Genomic DNA, 19,322 nt, shown 5'->3' with positions numbered 1-19,322 from the left:
ATGATTGCTAAATATTACTATTAGGTTAGTGACATTCTACAAAAGCCACTTATTTTACAATTATAGCTGCTATTTAAAATTTTGTTTTTGCTTGTTGGCTTTTTCACTAAATGGTTCCAAGTAAGATATAAAGATATTTTTGTTGTGAAGTAAGGGTAAAGGGCATGGGACTTGATATACCACTCTTTCTTTTTGTACCTGGGCAGTGAAGTGACTTGCCCAGAGTCACAAAGAGCTGCAGTTGGAATTGAATTAACAACCTCAGGGTGCTGAGGCAGCTGCTCTAAACACTAGGCCACTCTTCCACTTTAACATCTACAGTTCTCCCTCTGTATTCATGGTGATAGGGGATTAACAGACCTATGAATACAGAAAAACCACGAATAACTTTTTCATATGTTCGTGGTTTTCTATTAAAAACCATTGTGAATATGGTAAAACCGTGAATAACATGGTGGGAGACCTGGCCTGTTCCTGAAGGAGAGGCAAAACACGGTGAAGAAAGTACTGGGAATCAGCGATTTTCTCTGCACACGCTGGGAATCAGTGCTTGGAAAAACACACCAAAATTTTTATCTGCACTCATGGATGATGTAATTTGGGAGGAGGAGCAGTAAGCTAAAAATGGCAAATAATCAAAATCGCGAGTGCAGAAATCGCGAATACAGAGAAGTATAGTTCACTACTCACACAATTGTGTGAATGGGACCTCATTTTCTTTATTTTCTGAAATATTTGGTTTATTAGACGTGTAGAAGAGGGTATAAAATATTTAGGCATTTGGATTCAGAAAACGTTGGAAGAAACGATGAAAGTAAATGAAAGATCCTTATTGCTGAAGGTCACAGAAATGTGTGAGCAATGGAACCCTTTACATCTGTCTTGGTGGGGGAGAGTTCAAATAGTTAAGATGATGATTTTGCTTGTGCTTTGTTACTAATTGGGTATGTTGCCAGTTTTCTTTCAGGGGTTCTTTTATAAGAAATTAAATAGTATTCTTACCAAATTTATTTGGCTGGGTAAAACTGCTCGAATTGCTTTAGTATCATTACAAAAAACAATTGCGGCGGGTGGGGTAAATTTTCCCAACTTTTATAGGTATCATCAAGCCTATAATCATGTGTCAGGTTATGTATTGGATCCTCCCTGAGCTCATGGAAAATCTCCCAGATTGGTTACACTTAGAATGGCAATTGATGTCCCCATTGCGACTATTCCATATGTTGAGTATCAAATTATCCAGTTATGTAAAGGACAATAGTATTCTAATTGACACCTGGAAAACCTTGAAATTTCTTAACAAATTAACAGATACTCCAGTAGAGAAATCCACATATCAGTCCATATGGTTAAACTCCAAGATTCAATTGGTAAGTCTGGGATCTTCTGGAAGCAATGGATGCAAACAGGGATTCGAACACATGATGATATTATCTCAAATGGAAAAATGCTTGAGTTTTCACAACTGCAACAAAAATTCGGTATAGCTAACTCTTAAAACTATAAGTAATTGCAGTTGAAGCAAGCCATTCAGAAGGGGTTCCCTGATTGACAAAATCTAAAAAAATTATTATAGTCTGCAGATCCTTTCCTTTCAGATAGATTCGTTAGGACATCAGGCTGTCAGGTGGTATAAATTAATATCTGAGTTCTTGAATAAAAAAACAAAAAATGGTCTTTATGACATTTGGAGCATTGTGCTAAAGCAGTATATTTCTGCGTCTCGATGGCCACGAATTTGGACTTGGAGGATGAAATGTACAGCATCAGCATTTATGAGACAAACATGTTTTTTTCTGTTACACAGATCTTTTTGAACCCTTGTTAGGTTGCACAAGTTAGATAATTCTAAATCTAATAGATGCTGGCACTGTCATTTAGACATCGGGACATTGGATCATCTGTTGTTCTATTGTCCTTTGATACTTAGCTTTTGGAGGTCGATATGGGGTAGAATTAATAACATTTTGGAATCATCAATTCCTCTAACGTATGAGGCAGTCATTTGTGGTACAATATTACATGTTAAGCCCCCTATAGAGCAATATAAAGGCTGTTTCTTTCTTATAATGACTGGGATAGCCATCCAGATGATCACCTGAAACTGGATAAACTTTGATTGTTTAAATTTTTCATTCTGGTGGGCAAGAGTTTGCTCCAGTTATAGACTGGAAAGGATGAACGCTGATAATTTGGGACATGGAAATATATTTAATTTGATATGGGGCTCATTGACATCTTATGTTACATCTTTGTAATTGATTATTGATGTGAATTAATTTTTGTTTATTTAGGTACATATCCAGGGTAGGGTGGGGGGGATTATTTCTGTCTTAGGTTGAGTCTAGGGTACTTACATTATCCCAGGACAAGCAGGCAGCATATTCTTAACACATGGGTGACGTCACCGACGGAGCCCTCGGTACGGACCTTTTTAACTAGAAGTTTCTAGTTGGCCGCACCGCGCGTGCGGAATTAAAAAAAAAAGAATTGTATGTAATAATGTTTACACTTTTATGTATATTGGTATGTAAACTGTAGGTTTTATGCGATATAAGTAAGGCTTCTGATCTTAGGTGTCTCAAGTAGAATTCTAATAATTCATTTTTCAGGCTATTTGCTTTGGGAAGGCAAGAAAAATAGGAGTGTATTGCTGTTTTGTCATGTGTAAATGGGTTCAGTTTTGAAATGCATGCTACTTTTTTAAAGAAGAGTTTAGTGAGAGTTGGGGTTATCTCTAAAAAGAGGCATTTTACTTTCTATGGCTGTGTGGCCCCCTTATCAGCTTTGAAAGAATATAGTGACCTAATTTATTCCTACCACATACACTTTTCACAAACCTATCCTTACTAGTCGCCCTCTTTCCCACCCACCTCTTCTTTTTCTCTTTTCTTCTCCTTTTCAATAAACGGTCCCTCTCTACTTTCTCTACCAATCCTCTATAATAAAATAGTAACATAGTAGATGATGGCAGATTGACCTGTAAAGTCCAGCCAGTCTGTCCAACAAGATAAACTCATAGCATAACATGTGATGTGATACTACCTATGCATACTTGATGTTGATTTTTTTTCCATGCCATTTTCAGGGTACAGACCATAGAAGTCTGTCTGACACTGACTTTGCTTCCCAATTGCTGAAATTGCCATCTAATCAACATTGCTTAATTTCATTCTTTCCTAAAGAGTTCCTTTTGTGTTTATCCTACACATTTTAAAATTCTGTTACCATTTCATCTCCATCACCTCCTGTGGGAGGGCATTCCAGGTATTTACCATCTTCTCTGTGATAAAGTCCTTTCTGACATTATTACTGAGTCAGGCCCCTTACAACCTAAATTTATATCCTCTTCTGTCTTCTACCGTCTTCTGTCTTTGGAAAAGGTTTGTATATTAATTCATTTCAAATGTTTGAGTGTCTATATCATATCATCCCATATCTCCTTTCCTCCAGGATATACATCGTCAGGTCATTAAGTCTCTGTTCATACATCTTGTGTTGCAATCCCCATAACATTTTTGTTCCTTTTCTCTGAATCACTGCAAGTCTTTTTACATACGTAGCAAGATATGGCTTCTAAAGCAGAATATAGTATTCTAAGTGGAGCCTTAACAATTATTTGTACAGGAGCAGCAACACCTCCTTTCTTCTGCTGGTTCTACTCCTCCCTGTGCAGCTTAGCATCCTTCTGGCTATATCCGCTGTGTTGTCACATTGTTTCATCACCTTGAGATCCTCAGACAATCATCCCAAGGTCCTTTTCTTGAGATGTGCTCATAAATTTCCTGCCTCCTATCTTGCACATTTCCTTTGGATTTCTAAACTCCAAGCAGGGTGGATTTGATTTAAATTGATTTAAATATTTAGTCAAAAAGACTTTCTCATGGTTTTTCTACAGAAAGACTCGTTCTTTCTGGTATAATTTTAATATTTACAACCAGATGATGGTTTCATTATTTTGAAAAATAACTTTTCAGATCAGTTTTAAAGTTATATAAAAAAATTGCTGTTTGTTATACTCTCTTATATCTGGGACCCTGAAGTTTTTGGCTAGGTGATGCAGCAAATGAGCATTGCAGCAAAGCCTTTGACAGTGTTCCACACAGACATCTAATAAATAAATTGAGTGCCCTTGGGATGGGCCTCAAAGTGACAGGCTGGGTCAGAAACTGGTTGAGTGGAAGATGACAGAGTGTAGTGGTCAATGGAGATTGCTCTGAGGAAAGGGATGTTACCAGTGGTGTGCCTCAAGGTTCTGTCGGGAAAGATTTGCCTCTTTGCGGATGATACCAAAATCTGCAATAGAGTAGACACCCTGGATGGTGTGAACAACATGAATAAAGACCTAGCGAAGCTTGAAGAATGGTCTGAAATTTGGCAGCTAAAATTTAATGTTAAGAGATGCAAGGTCATGCATTTGGGCTGAAAAACCCCAAAGGAATGGTACAGGGCAGGGGGTAAAGAACTTATGTGCACAACAGAAGAGCGTGACTTGGGTATGATTATATGTGATGATCTTAAGATGACCAAACAGGTTGAAAAGGTAACGGCGAAAACTAGAAGGATGTTAGGGTGCATAGGAAGAAGCTAGAAGGATGTTATGGTGCATAGGAAGAGGTGTGGCCAGTAGGAAAATGGAGGTATTGATGCCCCTGTATAAGACTGGTGAGACCTTATTTAGAATATTGTGCACAATTCTGGAGACTGCACCTCCATACAGTCATAAGAATTATCCCTATGTTGCTGTCCATGCAGTTCATAAGAATTATCCTGCTGCAGTTCTTCCCTTTAATCTGTTGTTCTGAATATCTTATTTGTGAATGTGCATCCTTGTTGTCCATCGTTGGCCATGCTACTGTGCGCAGTACCCATAACATATACATAGAAATTTCTACTACTGCTCTTCATCCTTTTAATCTGTTGTGCCTGTATCCCTACTGTATGAGAAGTTGTAACCTTGTTGCTAAACCTTCAACTGTGTATGTAAACTTGTAACCCGTTTTGGGCTCTTCTGGGAGGATGGGCTAGAAATTTGACTAAATAAATAAATAAAGACATGTAAAGGATGGAGTCAGTCCAGAGCAAGGCTACTAAAATGGTGTGTGGTCTTCGTCATAAGGCTTATGGGGACAGACTTAAAGATCTCAATATGCATCCTTTGAGGAAAGGTAGGAGATATGATAGAGATGTTTAAATATCTATGTGGTGTAAATGTACATGTGTCGAGCCTCATTTGAAAGGAAGCTCTGGAATGAGAGGCCATAGGATGAAGTTATGAGGTGATAGGCTCAGGAGTAATCTAAGGAAATACTTTTTTACAGAAAGGGTGGTAGATGCATGGAATAGGCTCCCGGTAGAGTTGGTGGAGACAGAGACTGTCTGAATTCAAGAAAGCATGAGATCTCTTAGAGAGAGAAAGAGATAATGGTTACTGTGGATGGGCAGACTGGATGGGCCAATTGGCCTTTATCTGCCATTATGTTTCTATGTTGTTAGCTTGGTATTTTCTTCATTGTCATCTAAATTTCTTCTCATCTCGGATATATTTACAGCATTGTCCATGACTAAACGGCATACTAGACCAGTGTCTCTTAAACTGTATGCCATGGCACAGTGATGTGCCCCGAATAGATTCCAGTGGTGTGCCATAACAGATTCCAGAATTTTGCTTTATTTTTAAAAATTCCCTAAAAATTCCCTAAAATAGATGACATGTATGTCGCGTACTCAAGAGTCTGTCAATGTTATAAGTGTCTGCATATTTAAGGATACAACCGCTCAGACAAGTATCATTCTTTGACTTGATTGGTCCTTGAAAACTAATGGCAAGTAATTTTAGCTTTATTTCTTATGTAGTAGTTATCCTATCTTGAGCAACAAAATAATCAAGGCTTTATTACCGTTTGGATCTTCTTTTATCCCCGGACAAGCAGGCAGCCTATTCTCACATATGGGTGACGTCGTCGACGGAGCCCCGATGCGGAAGCCTCGCAAGCAGACTTGCTTGTAGAAGCTAGAAGTTTCGAGTCGGCTGCACTGTACATGCGCAAGTGCCTTCCCGCCCAGCACAGGGCGCGTCTCCTCAGTTCTCAGTTTTCCACGGAGCCGAGAAGTCCCTCTTTGACTCTCTGCATTCAACTTTTACTTCGTGCCTTCTCACCGCGGTTTGTGTTATTTTTCTTCAAGAGTCGCTGTATTTCGTTTATTATGTTTATTTCTTGTTTTAAAAAAAAAAAATTATTTCTTCCATTCGGCTGCCGGGGCAGGCCGCTCGGCCGCAGCCCAGGGGCTTCGACCTTGCAGCGGCTGTTTTTCCTCCTATGTCCCAGCCAACAACAGGCTTCAAGAAGTGTAGCCCGCGTCAGCGTGCTATTTCTCTCACGGACCCACATAGTAAGTGCTATTGTTCAACCTCGAGCCCTTAAACATCGTCTACTTTCAGTGGAGAAGCTCTTCGGGATGGATTCGACCTCGACTCCGAAGCCGACCTCAGTCTCACCTTCAACCGAGGCTCCTCCTGCCTCCACTGCTTCGACCTCAAGCCTCATCAGACCTTCTTCGTTTGCAGCGACGTCTGCTGTATCTTCTCCTGTATCCTCAGGTCAGATAGCTCAACAGAAAGTTCCAGCGGTGGTGCTTAAGGTGCCTAAGACTTCCAAGTCGAAGCACAGTTCCACTGCCTCTGTAGAACCTCCAGCCAAAGCAGGTAGTGCGGTTTCAGACGTGGATCCATCTGTGCCGGCTTCTTTCCAGACCATGTTAGAGCAGCAATTTATTCAGATCCTTACTAATATGGGACCGAAGCTAGCTACTCTAATCCAGCCTAGGCATTCTGCAGACTCCCGTGAGGTCGAGCCTCTTCCTATGCCTCAGGCTGAGCCTACACACTCTCTGGCATGGAGCAGAGTCTCTGCGAGTGTCTGGTCTATGCACGTAAAGCAAGGAGCAGATTCTTTGCAAGTGCCTTGATAGGAATCTTCACACTCCATACAAGGAGCAAAGTCTTTGGGAGTGCATCGAGGTTCCTCCATCAAGCCTCTGGAGCTTCGATTCACAGCTTCCATCCCCATCCATTCCTTGGTGCCATCGACTGCTTCCATCTCCGGGGCGAAGTCTCCTTGAACTTCGAGATCTGCTTCCAAGCACCGTTCTCACTGATGTTCGAGGCCTTTGAGGCATACCTCCAGACATAGCTCTTCTTCTAAAGAGCGTCCTCCTTCAACTAAGCCTCGATCTACACCTTCCAGTTCTACTAGACCACCGACTCCTCGATTGAGGTCTCCACTTCCACACCTCGAGAACCCAGCGGTTTCCATTGCTTCGTCTAAGTCTCCCTATTCTTTTGATGCCTTTTTTTCCTGCCGAAGCTTCATCTTCGACCCAGGCTACTTCGACGACCTCGAGTCCTTCTCGAGGCAAGGCATTGGTGGATCAGCTATCCTTCTCCTCCTTTCTTCGTCAGATGGCTCTTGACTTGAACTTCAATTGGATGCTAGTTCTAAATACTCTAAGGAGTATCTTAAAATCATGCATCTTCCTCAACCTCCGGCAGAGTCACTTAAGCTTCCTCTTCACAGGCTTTTGTCTCAAACTTTTACCAGATGCCTAGAGACACCTTATGCAATTCCAGCTGTTCCAGGCAAATTGAACTCCAGATATAAAACTCTTCATTGTAAAGGTTTTGAGAATTCACAGTTATCTCACCAATCCCTCCTTGTGGAGTCATCATTGAAAAGGTCTCATCCTTCCAAGATTTATGCTACCGTTCCTCCTGGAAGGGAAGGGAAAACTATGGACAAATTCGGACGTCGCATCTATCAAAATGCTATGATGTCCTCTAAAGTCCTTAATTACAATTTCCATTTTATCACTTATTTTGAGTTCCTCATTGCTCTTTTGCCTAAATTTCTTAACTATTTAGATACTCAAAAGCACTTTGAATTTCAAGAAGTCTTAGCTTCTCTATCACAACTCAAATTACATCTACTTCAGTCTTCTTACAATGCCTTTGAGTTGTCTGCCAGGGCGGCGGCTTGTTCTGTAGCAATGTGCCGCTTTGCCTGGCTTCGTACCATTGATATGGATCCTAATCTTCAGGACCATTTGACTAATGTTCCTTGTGCAGGCAATGCCCTCTTCGATGCATTGAGGCAGCCACTAAGAAATTGTCTGACCATGAAAAATTATTTGCTTCTATTGTCAGACCAAAGCCTAAACCAGCTCCTACCAAGCCTGCACGCCCTCCTCCTATTTATCAGAGGCGTTTTACTCCGAGAGCGGTTCCTTACAATCGTCCGCCTCTGAAGAAACAGCAGACTCGGAAGCAACAGAAACCTCAACCTTCTGCTGCACCTAAGGCTACGCAGCCTTTGTGACTGTTTAAAACAGAGCATAATTTCCACCGTTCTGTCTCTGTCCTATCTTCCCCCTATTGGAGGTCGTCTCCATCATTTTTACCACCGGTGGGAGACAATCACATCTGACCTCTGGGTGCTGTCAATCATCAGGGAAGGATACTCTCCATACCCATCCTGTCCCTATGAGTTCTGTCCCTGTCCCATCTCTGCAAGCTCTTTCCTCATCTGCACAAGCCTTGAACACTTGTAAGACCAGGCTCTTACTAGTATAGTGGCACTATACTAGTGGTACTAGTATAGTGGCAGGGGTCTTACCACTATATTTCTTTTTCCTGCACTCTGCAATGCTGTATGCCCTCAGAAGAAGATAGTTTAATTTCCAAGTTCTGGTTTTCTATTGTATATGGTGTTTTCTTCTTCATTATGTGCATAAGGCTGCTGTCAAACATTCCAGGAGGTTTAGTAGGAAGCACAGAGGAAACCATTTGCTTCTTTATAGGCTTCTCATTGCAGGTTCATAAAAATGGTTTGTAATATACAGTTAATTTTTCCTTCTAATAATGTATATAGCCCATGCATTTAAGTTCAATTAGTAAATACTTAGCAGACTTTTCTGTCTAGTAAACTTTAATCAGGAAGAGAGAATTGCTACTTGAATGTCTTATGGAGAATCTGTCTTAATTGTCATCTGTTTGGTAATTTTTTATCTAAAGATCTGCAGTTAGTCCATTATATGTGCTGCACAGTGTTGTGTTACATTAGAAATAAAGGATGATGGTTTTGTTTACATCAGGTGTGTTTTCAGCAGGCCTTGCTCCAGCTGCCTTTGTGCCAAACCCTTACATTATCAGTGCTGCTCCTCCTGGTACTGACCCTTACACGGCAGCAGGGTTAGCTGCAGCAGCAACACTAGCTGGTAAGTTAAAAGACCTCTTCATTTGTTGCCATAGCTTTTATTTTCTTCATGGATAGTAAAAAAAAAAAAAAAAAATGAAAAAAATTCATTCTTATTAAACTTCATAATCATGTAGTGATTTGAAAATGTGATGAAAAAAGTTCACATTTGTACTTTTGCTAAACTACAGAAAACCTCTGGGTAGTGTATTAAACCTCTTGGTAGGAATAAATAGTATAGCCAAGTAAATTATATTATATTTTTATAGTTCATTAAACAGGAGGCATCAGTCCACTGAATTCAGTTGTGTCAGCTGTCCATATGTAGCTGCTACTGCAGTGTTTTATAGCTAACAGAATGTATACCAACTTTTTGGTAAAATATGCAAATTAGGTTGTTACATTAAGTAGAAGCCCTGAATTTTTAAGGAGTTGGAAATATGTAAATTTTATCAACAAACATTAAATCAGTGGATCAGCTTTCATATTGCACAAGAGATATGTAAGGTCACAGTAACCTTGTAAACTGAAATTTAAAAATTGATTTTTGAGAAATGAAACAAGGCTTTTGACCATATAGTGTACTTCACCTCCATCTCTTAGGTCCTGCTGTTGTGCCTCCTCAGTATTATGGTGTTCCCTGGGGGGTGTACCCAGCCAATTTATTTCAGCAACAAGCAGCGGCAGCAGCAGCAGCAGCAAGCACTACAGCAAACCAGCAAGCAGCATCACAAGCGCAACAAGGACAACAGCAGGTATAATGTATTTCTTGTCATGCTAGAAAGGTATATGCCAGGACAGAGACCAGCTAGCTTAATTAAACCATATAATCATTTGCATTTCAGTTTTATAGATTTACAATAGCTTTAACTTGACAATTGTTCATGAAGCAAATGGTTCACCATAAAAGCTAAAGCTCATCTAAATTTTGTAATTTTTCTTTTTCTTTTGAAAATCTTATCTTGCCATTTATTCTCTCTTCCATATTTTAGCCTTTTAGGTTGACTGCATTGTTTGGTTGTGAAACCTATCAATTTGTAACAGCTGGTCCCCTGTAACTCCGCCTACATAGGAATCAATGTCACCCTAATCCACAAAATACAGCTTATTCAAAATACTGCAATAAGACTCATTTTCAGTCTGAAATAATATGTCTAAATCTCTGCCTACCTTAAGCAACTTCACTGGCTACTCATCTCATCCTGAATAAAATTCATAACATCCTGTATTATGTATCACATACTCTATGGCAGGGGTGCCCAATACGTCGATCGCGATCGACAGGTCGCTCGCTCAGGCGACCCCAGTCGATCGCAAAGCGGGTTCCCTTCTCTTTTTTCCCCTCCTGACTGGTCCGCCTCTTGAAGAACGCCGCCAATCAGAGTGCTGGCAGGGCGGGGTGAAGATCAGTGGCTATCAAGGGGGGGGGGCGGTCCGCCCCGGGTGCACAGCTGGCCAGGTCCGGGTCCTCCTGCCCTTCCTTTCCCCCAGTCCGCGCTCGGGGCTCGCGCCTGCCTGGTCCTGTGCCGCCGCCCAAATGGTGCTGTTGGTTCTCGCGAGACTCACGGGAGTTGACTGCACCATTCGAGCGGCGGTGCGGGGCCAGGCACACGCACTCGGGGCTCGCGTCTGGATTTCACTTCCAGCGCAGATGGGGGAGCCTGCCAAGCTGACACCATTCGGGTGGCACGAGACCAGGCAGGCGCGCTCGGGGCTCACACCTGCCTATTACTGCCGCGGCAGATGGGGACATGGGCGGCTGTCCAGCAGGGAAGGCTGCCGATGCAGCGCTGGACTGCCAGGATTGCATCAAGGTACCGGGGGGGTGAGGGGATGTTTAAAATACCAGGATAGCCATTTAGGGAAGGAGGGAGGGAGGGATTTTAAAAGGTACTGAAGGTGGGGAGATGTTTAAAATACCAGGATAGCCGTCTAGGGAGGGAAGGAGGGATTTTAAAAAGTACAGGGGGTATGATTAAAAAAGGTACTGGGGTACGTAGGGGGATGATTTAAGGTACTGGGGGGTATGGGGGATGGTTTAGGGTACGAGAGGGGTATGGGGCCTGCCTGTCACTAGGTCTGCCTGCCTGCCTTGTGCCCTGTCCCTGCCTAGCGGCAGTGGTTTGGGGGAGGGCAGGGAGACAGAAGGAAAGAAGGGAAACAGAAAAAAGAAAGGGAGGCAGGGAGAAAGAAAGGGAAGGGAGAGAGGAAGAAAAGTTGGGGGAGGGAATGAGGTCTGGAGGAGAGGAAGCATACAGGCTGAAAGAAGGGAAGAAATATTGGATGCACAGTCGGAGAAGAAAGTGCAACCAAAGACTCATGAAATCACCAGACAACAAGGTAGGAAAAATTATTTTATTTTAAATTTAGTGATCAAAATGTGTCTGAATTTATATCTGCTGTCTATATTTTGCACTATGGCCCCCTGTTACTAAACCGCAATAGCGGTTTTTAGCGCAGGGAGCCTATGAGCGTCAAGAGCAGCGCTGGGCATTCAGGTTTGTGGGGTGGGGGTGTCCAGTGGCAGGAGGGAGTGTCCATGCCTCCTGCCATTTTTTTGGTGTTGGGTGGGAAGGGGGCAGTGGCTCGGGGGTCCCATGGTGTGGGGGTGCTCTGCGTGGCAGGAGGGAGTGGGTATTCCTACTGCCAATTTTCTCTAATGCTGCGTTTGTCAGGGATCATCAGGGAGGGCCGTCATCGGCGGTGGGAGACTTTTTTTTTTTTATGGGACAGATATTTAAGTCTGGTCTAATCTGTCGGTTTTTCCGATCACTAAATCACATTTTGTTTTTTAGGGGGGGAGAATAGCCAAGTGATGATAGTGCATCATTCACTTGGCTATTTTGCACTGGGTTTAAGCTAATTTGCATGGCTGGATCGGAAAATGTGCGTTTGAGGGGAAAAACATGCAGTGGGCTGTTTTGTGAATCAGGTCAGTAAAAGCGATCATCGCTAAAGCTGTGAAAACAGGCGAGGAACCTAAGGCCCTGATTGGCTCAAACGTCAGACCTTAGGTCCCTCTGATATAGAGGGAGGAGCCTAAGGCCCTGATTGGCTCAGGCATTTAAGGCCCCCATACAACACACACAAACGGCAGAGTCCATAAAATTAACCCCCCATTCCTACCTCCCTCCTACCTTCCCCCCAACACAAGCCCCCAAGGTCCTGACCACCCACTACACACCAAAACGGAATCCTGGTGGTCTAGTGGGCTCCCAGCTCATGCCCCACCCCTCTCCTCTAAATAACATCCTCCATACCTTAAATCAAAAGCCAGCACAAGGGATGCCCACTCCCTCCTGCTGACAGGCCTGCCTCTTTAAAATGGCAGGCCTTCCCCTTCCCAGTGCACCCCCTGCACTGGAGCTGGCAGGAGAAGCCTTGATCAGTTGATCACAGCTCCATTGGCAGAGGAAGTCTACTCTCAATCAGCTAGAGCACGGGTAAGCTGGCAGTTGCTATTTTCCCCTCTGCTGGCTGTCAACTGATCAAGACTCCGGAGTCGCTATCAGCTGGACAGAGTGGAGAGCAAAGGCTGCAGGCAGGCAGGAGGAGCTGTGCCTAGCGATTACTCTTCTGAGCAGAGGTGATAGTAAGATCGATTAACATAGCTGGTTTAAGAAAGGTTTGGACAAGTTCTGGAGGATAAGTTGTAGTCTGTTATTGAGACAGACATGAGGGAAGCCACTGCTTGCCCAGGATCAGTAGCATGGAATGCTGCTACTTTTTGAGTGTTTTGCCAGGTACTAGTGACCTGGCTTGGTCTCCGTGAGTATAGGCTACTGGGCTAGATGGTCCATTAGTCTGACTAGGCTATTCTTATGCTTTATAGTTCCTCTCCTTTTACCGGTGCTGCTCTGGCAGAACAGCATGCATATAATTTACATGCTATTGTGCTGAGCATCACCAGTAAAACAAAAATCGCTTCCACCATGTTATTTTTTTTACCATTGTGTCGGAGTTTTGTGCATCTGGCCCTAGGTACTATAGCATATAACTGCAATGGATTTGTTAATATAGGTGGATCAGAGGTGTGTCATTAAATTTATAGCATACTGTTAGATATGCACACAACTGATGGATATTTAGGTCAAGCATTTATACCAGGCTTTGACATAGTGTAAATGCTTTCACCTAAAGTTAGGCACTCAAATACCAACTGTTAGTAGTGTATAACAGCTTCTGTGCCCAGCTTTACCATTATAGCACTCAATATTTTAGTACTTTTGTTCCTGTTATTTGAATCTAGTCCAGGGGTGTCCAACCTTTTGGCTTCCCTGGGCCGCATTGGCCGAAAAAAATGTTTCTGGGGCCGCACAGATGTGCAAACGCTGCAGCAAGTCAGAGGAGGGAGCCGGCAAGACGGTAAACACCCGGGGGCAGCAGAGGAAAACACTGTATCACCCTCGACTGGGGCAGCACAAAATACTTCACGGGGCCGCAGGTTGGACACCCCTGATCTAGTCCTTAATGTTTTTACTTATGTACCAACTTCCAGCAAATAAGTTATTGGATTTCCTCTCAACTGTATGTCAGTTTAAAGTTTCTAAAATTCATGCAAAATTGTAATGTATAAGAAACCTATGCTATCTTTATAGTTCATGTTTATTACAAAAGGTGCCCATTTGTGGCTTTTTGTTTGTTTGCATTTCAGTTTTTAAGGAGAATTTTTCCTGTTGATCTTTTATAAGGTTCTACGTGCTGGAACAAGTCAGCGCCCACTTACTCCCAGTCAGGGCCAGCAAGGCCAGCAGAACGAGTCACTCACAGCAACAAATCCAACATTGGCCTTTGGTCAAGGTCTTGCCACAGGCATGCCAGGTAATGTACAAATTTGCTAAGAAAGTGTTAAAAATACCACTCTTTATGCTGTAATACTGGATTGTGGTTGTACTAGTAATTAATCTGTTACTGCAATATTTCAGCTGGTCAGAATGACTGCTACTGTTATTTGTACATCTTGTACTGCTATGTAAATAAACGCAGTACAGACCTACATCACAGCTGGGGTAACTGATTGCTGTTTTGGTAAGAGGCGACAACCAAATTCAACTAGCACTGTTTTACAGCATCCTTTTCTCCCCCTTCCCTAGCCAAATCCTTTGCCCTCCTCTTCTTTGTATTACCCCTGCCCAAAATTTTCCTTATCCCCTTGAATAATGGCTCCTGGCCTCATTTCTGTCCATCTTGCATTCTCAGCTGTGAACTTCTCTAATATCCCCTACCTCTCTGCTGTATCCACCTCCTCTTTCTTGGCTCCTAGAAATCAAAGGAGCTGCCATCCAGCCACCTCATCTCTTTACAGGTGGTGATGCAACAGTAGCAACTCTAAATGCTTATATTTAGGAGTGACAGCAAGGGTGAAGTGGGAGGAGCCAAAATGGCATTTCTTGTACAATCCCACTCTATTCCTGGACAAGTGGGTAGTCAATCCCATCTTGCGAGATCTCTGGTAAGAAGTTTCATTTACATTTTTTGACCCTCCCTTTTTACCTCGGGACTGCCCTCTGACTTCAGTTGTCTTCTTACAAGTGAGACAGTAGGAGCTAGTCTTTTCTGCTCATGTTTGGTTTTTTTTTTTTCTCTCTCTAACTTCGGTATTTTTGCAGCTTTGTATGTTTGTGCTGTAGAGGTACCCCACAGGGATAGCTCTTGCTGCAGGAGACCACAGACTTTACTGGCAAAGACTGCTTCCAGGGGATTGACTGCTCTGCATTGCTCCCACCTGGACTGCCTGCATTCACAGATCGGGGTTCAGGGACCATTCCCTTGGAAGCATTGTTCACCCCAGGTTCATTCGCTAGTGGGTTTGAGTGCAGGTTGCTTGGCTCCGTGGTGGTATATCCAGGATCGGCGCCAACTGCATTCCTCCACCTGTTTGCTTGCACGGCATTTCCGACCAGAATGTTGGGCCCGAGAGGCAGAAGACCGGCAGGCCAAGTTCCAAGGCTTATTGAGGCAGAGGATCTCCCTGTAAACTGTTTCAGCTTCCATCTTGTAGCTCCCAGCACACAGAGTGCAAAGCAGAAGAAAAAAATCCACCCCGCAAAGCGAAGTATACACAAAAAGAAGAGGCAAATAAGTCCAAAAAGGGAACATTTATTGTGTCAATCCCAACAAGGATCCAAGTTTTGACAATATAAAAATTGTCATCCTCAGGGGACAATGGTACAAATTCAGATGTATTTGATACACTGAAGACCGAAAACTGACAATCCTGCAATGGGATTTGGAAGTCTGTTGATCTTTTTAATAAGTCCTGGCTTTATAGCATTTAGCAGCTCGCAGAGGAGAACACCATTTTCTAATCCCTGTGAAAATCTTGCTTTTAGCCAAGTGCATATGCAGAAGCTTTGGTTACAAAGATTTTCACAGGGATTAGAAAATGGTGTTCTCTTCTGCGAGCTGTTGAATGCTATAAAGCCAGGACTTGTTAAAAAGATCAACGGACTTCCAACTCCCATTGCAGGATTGTCAGTTTTTGGTCTACAGTGTATCAAATACATCAGAATTTGTACCATTGTCCCCTGAGGAAGACAATTTTTATATTGTTGAAACTTGGATCCTTGTTGGGATTGACAAAATAAACATTCCCTTTTTGGACTGATTTGGCATCTTGTTTGCCCCTTCTTTTTGTGTATAGCTTCCAGCACACAACATGGCACATTAACAGGCTGACAGCCTGTGAGATCAATTTTAGGAGGTCTCCAAATTTGGATTTTTAAAATTTATTTATTTATAAATTTCAAATCAAATATACAAGAATCCACTTGTTACAGCAATACGAAATATTATTTTAAACAGCCAAGGAAAACAGTTAATTAAACCATAAAGTATTAAAGGACTATATAGGAAAAACTGAAAAAGGGAGAACCCTTATTTATTTTCAAAATAATTATTAAAACTCCTTCTTAGACCTCTATTTTAACTAGTGGGGAGCAAGAAATAAGAGACAAGGAGGTCTCCATTAATTTAAACAAATCATAACAAATCTGAAGCAAAGGCTTAATATGACAAGCAGCCTAAATTTTCTGCAGCACTTTCATGTTAATTAATAACTTTCTTTGTGTCCAAGAAGTGTCAAAGCTGTTCTTGTACAAAAAAGACATACTTAGTCCCAACATATCTTAAGAGGCATTTATAGGGATAACTAAGTAGAAATGTGGCTCCCATTTTTAATACTTAATCCCACTAAAAACAACTTTCTGCAGTCTTGAGTAGCCTTTGTAACATCAGGGTATATCCAAATTTTTTGACCCATAAAGAAACTCTGAAGATTGAAAGGAAGCCTTCATAATTGCATTCAAGTCCTGCTCAAACACTAAGGAAATTATCAATGTTCCGCAGTATTCAATTTCTTCTTGGGAGCTTTCTAATATACCTGTTATTATTTAAGTCCATTGATTGAGGATTATCAAGTTGATTAGGAGGCAACTTTTCTAAATTCCTAGACAAGTAGTAAATTTTATTTACTGGTGGCAAAAGTTCAGAGGAGAATTTCAAATTCTCTCTCAAATATTTTTTAAAAGTTTCAATTGGTGTAGCAAAAGCAACTTTAGGAAAATTCAATATACGCAAGTTAAGACGCCTGTTATAGTTCTCCAGTTGTTCAATCTTCCTTTGAAGAAAAAGTCTATCTTTTACCACAGTTGAAGAAACATTTTGCAATGAAGAAATCTCTTTTTCAATTTTTTTGAATTTTATATTAATTTCTGTCTTAATATTTTGAATCGAAGTCATCCAATTTACTCACAACATTCAGCATGTCTCCTGCAGATAATAACATAGTAGATGTCAGCAGATAAAGACCTGAATGGTCCATCCAGTCTGCCCAACCTGATTCAATTTAAATTTTTAAATTTTTTTTCTTAGCTATTTCTGGGTAAGAATCCAAAGTTCTACCCGGTACTGTGCTTGGGTTCCAACTGCCGAAATCTCCATTAAAACCTACTCCAGCCCATCTACACCCTCCCAGCCACTGAAGCCCTCCCCAGGCCATCCCCACCAAATGGCCAGACACAGACCATGCAAGTCTGCCCAGTACTGGCCTTAGTTCAATATTTAATATTATTTTCTGATTCTAGATCCTCTGTGTTCATCCCACGCTTCTTTGAACTCAGTTTTACTCTCCACCACCTCTCCCGGGAGCACATTCCAGGCATCTACCACCATCTCCGTAAAGTAGAATTTCCTAACATTGCCTTTGAATCTACCACCCCTCAACATCAAATTATGTCCTCTGGTTTTACCATTTTCCTTTTTCTGGAAAAGATTTTGTTCTACGTTAATACCCTTCAAGTATTTGAACGTCTGAATCATATCTCCCCTGTCCCTCCTTTCCTCTAGGGTATACATATTCAGGGCTTCCAGTCTCTCCTCATACGTCTTCTGGTGCAAGCCTCCTATCATTTTCGTCACCGTCCTCTGGATCGCTTCAAGTCTTCTTATGTCCTTCGCCAGATACGGTCTCCAAAACTGAACACAATACTCCAAGTGGGGCCTCACCAATGACCTGTACAGGGGCATCGACACCTTCTTTCTTCTACTGGCTACACCTCTCTTTATACAGCCCAGCATCCTTTTGGTAGCAGCCACTGCCTTGTCGCATTGTTTTTTCGCCTTTAGATCTTCGGACACTATCACCCCAAGGTCCCTCTCCCCGTCCGTGCATATCAGCTTCTCACCTCCCAGCATATATGGTTCCTTCCGATTATTAATCCCCAAATGCATTACTCTGCATTTCTTTGCATTGAATTTTAGTTGCCAGGCATTAGACCATTCCTCTAAACTTTTGCAGATCCTTTTTCACATTTTCCACTCCCTCTTCAGTGTCTATCTTGGTATCATCTGCAAAAAGGCACACTTTTCCTTCTAACCCTTCAGCAATGTCACTCACAAACATATTGAACAGGATCGGCCCCAGCACCGAACCCTGAGGGACTCCACTACTCACCTTTCCTTCCTCCGAGCGACTTCCATTAACCACTACCCTCTGTCGTCTGTCCGACAGCCAGTTTCTAACCCAGTTCACCACTTTGGGTCCTAACTTCAGCCCTTCAAGTTTGTTCAACAGTCTCCTATGAGGAACTGTATCAAAGGCTTTGCTGAAATTTAAGTAAATTACATCTAGCATATGTACTCGATCCAGCTCTCTGGTCACCCAATCAAAAAATTCAATCAGGTTCATTTGGCACGATTTACCTTTTGTAAAGCCATGTTGCCTCGGATCCCGTAACCCATTAGATTCAAGGAAGTACACTATCCTTTCTTTCAGCAACACTTCCATTATTTTTCCGACAACTGAAGTGAGGCTCACCGGCCTTTAGTTTCCTGCTTCATCCCTGTCACCACTTTTGTGAATAGGGACCACATCCGCTCTCCTCCAATCCCCAGGAACCACTCCCATCTCCAGAGATTTGTTGAACAAATCTTTAATAGGACTCGCCAGAACCTCTCTGAGCTCCCATAGTATCCTGGGATGGATCCCGTCTGGTCCATCTTCAGTTTTTCAAGTTGCTCAGAAACACTCTCCTCTGTGAACGGCGCAGAATCCACTCCATTTTCTTGTGGAACTTTGCCAGCCAATCTCGGTCCTTCTCCAGGATTTTCTTCTGTGAACACAGAACAGAAGTATTTGTTTAGCACATTTTCTTTTTCCTCATCACTCTCCACATATCGGTTCCCAGCATCTTTTAGTTTAGCAATTCCATTTTTCATCTTCCTCCTTTGACTAATATATCTGAAAAAATTTTTGTCTCCCTTTTTTACATTTTTAGCCATCTGTTCTTCCGCCTGTGCTTTCGCCAGATGTATCTCTCTCTTGGCTTCTTTCAGTTTCACCCTTTTTTGTAGAAGCAGCTTCCAACTTCTGGAGCACTCTCCATATGTTTTGAAGTGTCGCCGTCTGTAAGGAGTCGGCAGCCTCCGCTCCTCGATAGATAGTTGAATCGGCATCTTGGTTTGCTTGGTGCCCTCCTCCATTTGAGCTCGTCGGGCTCATCGACTTTTCAGGACTCACACCGCCCACGCCTTCCATTGCCGGGTTCAGCGACGATCATGCTGCTGGGGGGG

At 42.4% G+C, this 19,322-nt stretch overlaps 1 protein-coding gene across 15 annotated transcripts in view; it reads left to right on the top strand.

Annotated features, from left to right (window-relative positions):
- Positions 1-19,322, top strand: part of PUM2 (pumilio RNA binding family member 2) — a 315,445-nt gene that overhangs the window by 129,965 nt on the left and 166,158 nt on the right. For 8 of the 15 annotated variants that reach the window (XM_033938769.1, XM_033938776.1, XM_033938770.1 and 5 more), the window contains 3 exons: positions 9,151-9,273; positions 9,855-10,006; positions 13,943-14,072. In XM_033938769.1, coding sequence (XP_033794660.1) covers positions 9,151-9,273; positions 9,855-10,006; positions 13,943-14,072 — 405 coding nt within the window. The remainder of the gene's footprint in view (positions 1-9,150; positions 9,274-9,854; positions 10,007-13,942; positions 14,073-19,322) is intronic. The other 7 variants (XM_033938772.1, XM_033938780.1, XM_033938774.1 and 4 more) reach the window with 2 other exon arrangements.

The sequence above is a fragment of the Geotrypetes seraphini genome, chromosome 3, assembly GCF_902459505.1.
Source record: "Geotrypetes seraphini chromosome 3, aGeoSer1.1, whole genome shotgun sequence".
NCBI lineage: Eukaryota > Metazoa > Chordata > Amphibia > Gymnophiona > Dermophiidae > Geotrypetes > Geotrypetes seraphini.
The sequence above is the reverse complement of the archived record's forward strand: the minus strand, read 5'-3'. Positions and strand labels throughout refer to the sequence as shown.